General features: G+C 35.8%; 1 protein-coding gene across 1 annotated transcript; it reads left to right on the top strand.

Annotated features, from left to right (window-relative positions):
* The first annotated feature begins 5,884 nt into the window (after positions 1–5,884).
* LOC125852030 (uncharacterized) lies at positions 5,885–6,947 on the top strand. Its single transcript, XM_049531773.1, has 3 exons — positions 5,885–6,160; positions 6,241–6,660; positions 6,756–6,947. The coding sequence occupies exons 1-3, from the start codon at positions 5,885–5,887 to the stop codon at positions 6,945–6,947; spliced, it is 888 nt and encodes a 295-aa protein (XP_049387730.1).
* Positions 6,948–7,158: the final 211 nt, after the last annotated feature.

Raw genomic sequence — 7,158 nt, 5'->3', positions numbered from 1 at the left:
CCCAAAATTTCTTCCTTCTCTCTATGCCTTTGAAGTTTTGTGACCAATTTGCTAATATGTGTCTAGCACACATTTTGTGCTCACTTTCTGGAAATAGTTCATCTACAGCAGCTATTAGTCCTTGTAGTTGCAAAGCAAAATAATAAAGATAGTTAAATTTTGATCAAATTAAATTAAAGATTAAAAAAAAAAAATTCAGTTACCTTTTGCATATCACTAATGATAGTGAGCTGGGAACCATCTCCTAGATTAAGATCATTTTGCAGAATGATCATGAACCATTTCCATGTCAACTTGCTTTCAGTACCAATTACTGCCCATGCTATTGGATACTTTGGTTGTTTGCATCCTTAGCAACAACTATCAAAAGTTGACCTTTACAAATTCCTTTTAGAAAACACCCATCCAACCCTATACATCTTCTGCATCCTTGTTGGAAACCCTTTTTCATAGCATCAAAACATATATAAAATGAGTAAAACTGTTTCATCCCATTTTTTTTTATTCTGAATCTTTAAGCTTCACAACACAAGTGCTACCAGGATTTGTTTGGAGTAATACATCCCTGTAGTCTAGGATTCTGTTAAATTCGGCCATATGATCCCCCATAATTTCCTTTAAAATAATTTTCTTGTTTTTAAACAAACTGTCTTGCCTACATTAACATTCAACTCTTTCCTCACCAAATCTTGTATTTCCCACCCTTTTATACTAGGTTGAGAAATAATCCTATCTTTCAAATACTTACATAAAAATTTTCAATTACACAAAATATTATTGGTGGTCTTGGTACATCTGTGCCTTGGGTTGTATGTCTTGATAGTGAAGTTATCACTCCTCCCTTTCTTGGTTGCATACAACAGCCATGGACAACCACTTTTATACTTGACTCTTACTCTAGTACTCTCATTCACATACTTGTCTAACTCAACTCCTTTTGTTATAGCATATTTTGTAACTGCCTCTCTAAATTCCTTTACACTTTCAAATACGAAACCACACTGCCATATTACAACATCACAAGTAGAATCATATATCACTCTATTACTCTTCTTTCTTCCCCTTAAACTCCCTCCTTCAAGTTCATCATCAGAAACAGGTTCTTATTCATCACTTTGAAAACTATCACAATCAGAACTGTCATAGTATGGCTCATCCTCTGTTAGCTTACCCTTGAATTTTTTTTTTTGCCTTTTTCAATATCCTCATACCCTTCATCAAGTCCAACTTCACCTAAAAAACCCTTTTGTTTTTTCCTTATTCTTTCTCCTCATACTTTCTTTAAACTTTCTCACATCTTCCGTAACAATCCTCAACTCCTCATGCACATCACTTCCATAGTCAATAGACTGATCAGAACAAATAGAATCACCGTTTATGTCTTCCTCTGCATTTTCTTGGACACTTGGTTCAACCTCTTCTTGAATAGAAGGTTCAGTTCCTTGTTGGACAGTAGGTTCATCTTCTTCTTCAGTATCAGTCCAATCTATTGAAGAATAATCATCATCAGTTTCTTGTTGGACCCTTGCAACCCCATCATTTTTAACTATTTCACTAGATGGAAAGGAAGAAGAGGAACCTAACCCTAGATCTGATTTTTTTGGCTGTGCAGTTAAAGAACCATCAGATTCCCCATGTGCATTAAAAGACTCAACCACTTGACTTAAATATTGACTAATTTGACCTTCATTGGGACCCACATCCTCCAGAATAGTGTCATCACACACATAAATATCTATTGTGTCCCCATCATGCATAAATAATGCAATGTTGCAAATGTCCATGTCATTGTTTAATTCCACCAGATCACCCCCTAGAGACTAAGCGTAAGTTTTTCCTAACTTATTAATCCCAAAAGACTTAGCATAATCTGCAAGTTCAGGAATTGACAAATGATCTTCATCCACATTCTCTACATATTCAGTCCTACCCCCAACATATATTGGACCTACCTCACTCACCAAGATACCCCCAAATTTGAACCTTAAATTGAGCTACTTAGTAGTCATAGTGTCAACCTATAACCACCAATAACAATCAATATATTGTACAAGGCAACAACAACAAAACAGAGGCAACAACACCAAAACAGAAGCAACAACACCAAAAAATATACAATAACACCAAAACAGAGGCAACAACACCAAAACAGAAGCAACAAAACCAAATTTAACTCATAAGCATACAATTATACAAGGAAATTATAATAAACAATACAAAAACATAATTGGTACTTAGTAGCCATATTACTCAACATCATACAAATATACATAAGGAAATTACAAAATACCCCACCATTTAACAATACCAAAATAGAATATTGAAATAAAAAAGAGAAAAGGGTCAAATGTGCCCTCAATCTTTAGCCATATTTCCAACTACACACTTAACCTTTTCGGGGGTCCTATTACCCCCCTGAGCCTTTTTATTTTTATATTATTTCACCCTCAAACGCTGATGTGTCCACCTAAACCAGATTTATTAAAAATGTTTGTATACACGCGCTGTCCACGTATATATTAGTGGACCCCATGACTTTACACGACTCACATATTGACACGTGTCATAAAACTTTACCTTTACCTTTGAACCAAATTAACCCTCATTCTTATACCTTTACCTTTGAACCAAATTAACCCTCATTCTTCTTCCTTAGATTAATTCTACGATCTTCTTCCTAAATCTCTAGTTCTTCTTCCTTTTCTCTACGATCTTCCATTATTGACGTTGCTCGGAAGCTTAGTTACTATTTCTTCTGAGAAAAGGTTAGATCTTTACTAGCTAAATACTATTTTGATTTAGTGTTTGATTAGGGTTTTATTTTTACTGCGTATTCAAATGCTATTTTGACTGGTGTGTTGTAGTGTGGAGGTTTTTAGGGCCTTTTAATGTTTATTAGGGTTAGTTCTAATTGAACGTTATTCTTTACCAACTGAATGTTATGTTGATATTTGATTTTAGTTTTGATGGTAGTGTTGATTTTTAGGGCATTTGTTGCACAGGCATTCAAATGCTATTTTGATATGTGTGTCGTTGTATGTAGTTTATTAGGGGTTTTAATAGTTATTTACTTGTTTTCGTGAATTTATATAGTCTTGTAGTTTACTGGTAAAGTACAACCTCAAAAAGTAGAGTTTCTCATTCCTTACTAGTGTTACCTCTGTTCAGGTAGGAGATGAGTGGATTTACTTTGGTTACTTTAAGATGGTATCATGGTGGAGTATTAGATTTGAGTAGTGGACAAGTAGTTTACAGTGGTGGGCAAGTTACAGAGTTTTTGGATGTTGATGTGGATAGACTGTCCTATTTTGAATTAAGAGGCTACATTAAAGAATTAGGATACACAACAACTTGCACATTTAGTATTAAACCTCCTAACAGTGGTATTTTGGAAGATATTCATAATGATATGGATATTTTAGACTTAAGTTGTTCTTTGGAAGATGGAGATATTGTGGAGGTATATGTAAAGCACTTGATTGATGATGCAGTTGTGGACCCCACCCTTATTTTATTAGAAAATGTTCCTCATGGGTATATGGAGGAATCTGGTTCAACTTTTAATAAAGTAAATGAACAAAGTGGGGTAGGTGAAGACCCTTTTACTACCTTTGATACTAGATCTGCTTCTACCCCAACTCCTCCCACCACAACTTCTTCTCCTAGATCTCCTTTCACTACCACAACTCATTCCACTACAACTGCTGCTCCTAAATCTCCTTCCACTAAAACTCCACCCACTACAACTGCTGCTCCTAGATCTCCTTCCACTACAACTCTTGTCACTGCTGCAAATCCTAGTATTGAAGATGCTGATGATCTAGTTTCAGGCCCTGTTGAATCTGATTTCTTAGAAAAAGAGGGTTCTGATTACTCAACTGAAGATAGTGTTGAGTCTGAATGTGGATTGGTGGGAGATGATGATGAGGACTATGGTAGTGATGTACATGAAGAGGTTAGGGAGTTGAGGGCTGAAAAAAGATCTTTTCAAAGAAGAAAAAGAAAAGAGAGAGTACCAGTTGATACTGAAGAGGTACCAGTAGGTGAAGCTGGAGCAGATTTAGGTTTTGATGAAACTCAAACAGGTAAAATAAGTGTTGAAGGAAGATTAGGAGGTGATGAGCCTTATTTTGCAAGTTCTGATAATGGAAGTTTTGAAATAGATGAAGATGAATTTAGTGATGAATGTGTTGAATCTGAAAGAGTACATTTACCAAGAACTGTAAAAAGAAGGAGGAGACCAAATAATCAAAAAATTATACATGATCCTACTGCCAAGAAAGTTGTATGGCAGTTGGGTATGGTCTTTGCAGATGTGAATGAATTTAGAAGAGCAGTTAGTAAATATACTGTCCAGAAAATAGTTCAAATAGAGAAGTGTGTGAATGAGCCAAAAAGAGTTAGATGTAAGTGCAAGGAAGGTTGCCCATGGCTTTTGTTTGCATGTCTTGACAAAACAACAAATGATTTCATGATAAAGACTTACAATCCAAAGCATAGTTGTAACAGCACAACTAGAAATTATTTGTGTAATGCAAAGTTCATATCTACACACTTTAGAAAAAGGATTAATGAGCAGCCAAATATAAGAGTTTTCAAGTTGCAAGAGTTGATAAGGAAAAAATTTAAAATTCATGTTGGCAAGACTACTGTTAGGAGGGCAAGAGCTAAAGTGTTGAAAGATATCATGGGTGATCATATTGTGGAATTTGGCAAAATTCTTGACTATAAAGATGAATTGTTGAGGACCAATCCAGGGAGCACTTGTGTTGTTAAACTTGGTGAACCTGATGCTCTTGGTAGGCCAATATTTCAGAGCTTTTACATATGCTTTGATCCATTGAAGAAGGCATTCCAAAATTGTAGAAAGTGCATAGGTTTAGATGGTTGTTTTCTTAAAGGAGTTTGTAGAGGACAATTGTTAGTTGCTGTGGCCAAAGATGGTAATAACCAGATGCTGCCACTTGCTTGGGCAGTAGTTGAGTATGAAAAGAAAGAGACATGGACATGGTTTATCAAACTGTTGAAGGAAGATCTAGGACTAGGAGATGGTGAAGATCTCACCCTGATTACAGATATGCAAAAGGTATGTGTACTATTTTATTTTGTATTTATCTTTATCAATTTTCATATATTTGTTATTATAACATATCTAGAACTATTACAGGGATTAATAGGAGCAATTTTAAATATTTTACCTCTTGCTGAACATAGAATGTGTGCTAGACACATCTTAGCTAACTGGGCTAAGGACTGGAGAGGTCTCCAAAGAAGACAACAGTTTTAGTCCATTGCAAAGAGTACTTTTGAATCTCAATTGAGGAAAAATATTGCAAAGATGAAGTTGCTTGGTCCAGAAAAAATGATGGATGATCTTATGTACTACAACATAGAGTACTGGTGTAAGGTTTACTTTAATACTCAAGTAAAATGTGATTCTGTAGACAACAATATGTCTGAGTGCTTTAATTCATGGATCTTGGCAGCTAGGCACAAGACAATTATTACTATGCTTGATGAGATAAGAGTAAAGATGATGACAAGAATAGCCAAGTTAAGAGAGTTCACAAATACTTGGATGTGTGATTTCTCTCCAATGTCTTTGAAGGTACTACAGGAGAATATTGATAGGTTAATGAATTGTAATATTGAATTTAATGGAGTTGATGGATTTGAAGTGAAAGAAGGGTCATTTCAACACAGTGTGGATCTTGGTAGGTGGACTTGTAGTTGTAGGGTATAGCAGTTAAAAGGCATACCATGTGCACATGCTGTGGCTGCCATTTACTTTAAGAAATGTGAACCTCTTGACTACATTGACAACTGCTATAGTAAGGCAACTTACTTGAGGACTTATGCCAATGTCCTTCAACCTGTCACAAACATGGAGATGTGGCTTGTATCTACTAACCCTACAGTTGCACCACCAGAAATAAAAAACATGCCTGGCAGGCCAGGTAAACTTAGAAAGAAGGAAGCTGGTGAGAGTAAAAAATCTGGAAAGCTACCTAGAACTGGACTTGCCATGACATGTAGTAACTGTAATGTTAGAGGCCACAACAAGAGAGGATGTCCACAAAGGGTTGAGTCATCAACAAGGGAAGAACAATCAAATATAGACAAGGGAAATGGCAAAACTTCAGGTTTAGGCAGACCAAAGGTAACATCTTTACCTTTAATTTGGTATGTGATAGAGATCTCATATGTAATAACTACAATTATTTTTAACTATATTTATAGAAAGCACAAACAGAAGGTGAGCATTCTGCAAAGAGGTCAAGAGGAAGACCACCTGCAGCACCTAGTGCATCTCCAGGACCTGCAAAGAGGTCAAGAGGAAGCCCACTGGCAGTACCTAGTGCATCTGCAGCACTTACAAAAGGTACAAGAGGAAGACCACCTATTGCACCTGCAACACCTAATGCATCTGCAACACCTGCAAAGAGTGCAAGAGGAAGACCACCTGCAGCAGCTAGTGCATCTCCTACATGTCCATCACCTGCTAATTACTATGTTGGATCTTCTACACCTGTTGATTACCAGTTAACTAATAGTAACAAAGGAAGAGGAAGGGGTAGGGGAAGCACAACCTCATACAAAAGGCAAACAGTCATTGGAATGGGTGTGTTTCAAGATGAAAATGGATTCAAAGCTCTCAATGTAAGTGTTTTCTATTGATTCAATTATACTATTTTTTTTTTATGTTTAACTACAAACTCAACTCACTCACTAATTATTTCATAATTTGAATACAGCCTGGGATGTCAAGTTGTAAGATCTTCTCTACTGGTACAACAAAGGTGACAAAATCTGCTGGTGTTACTGGTGATATTGGTTACAAACCAAGTACTGCACCCAAGTTGAAATGGAATGGAAAAGCAGCAATCTCAACAAGAAAACTTAAAGAAATGAGAGAGGAACAAAGAAAAAAAATCAAAAGGAAGTAGTTCAAACAATCCAATCTAGGAAGTAATGATATTGTAGTACTCTTTTAAGTAGGCATGAAAATATTTCCTATTTTGAATGATGACGTATTAGTATTGAACATCAAATTATGTTTTTGTTTTTGGTTTTTGGTTTTTGATTGTACTTTGACCTTATGTGAGGCCTGTTTTACAATCGATTATGTCAATTAAAGGCCTTCTATTTTACAAATGG

This window comes from Solanum stenotomum, unplaced genomic scaffold, assembly GCF_019186545.1.
Source record: "Solanum stenotomum isolate F172 unplaced genomic scaffold, ASM1918654v1 scaffold31710, whole genome shotgun sequence".
Taxonomy (NCBI): domain Eukaryota; kingdom Viridiplantae; phylum Streptophyta; class Magnoliopsida; order Solanales; family Solanaceae; genus Solanum; species Solanum stenotomum.
This window is presented reverse-complemented; position numbering and strand designations above follow the sequence as displayed.

What these genes read in the sequence shown, in the direction of transcription:
- LOC125852030 (XM_049531773.1), top strand. Translation starts at nt 5,885, where the DNA reads ATGGAGATGTGGCTTGTATCTACTAACCCTACAGTTGCACCACCAGAA. An exon ending in CAGGTTTAGGCAGACCAAAG is followed by an intron (nt 6,161 to 6,240) that starts GTAACATCTTTA and finishes CTATATTTATAG; the next exon opens with AAAGCACAAACAGAAGGTGA. An exon ending in ATGGATTCAAAGCTCTCAAT is followed by an intron (nt 6,661 to 6,755) that starts GTAAGTGTTTTC and finishes ATTTGAATACAG; the next exon opens with CCTGGGATGTCAAGTTGTAA.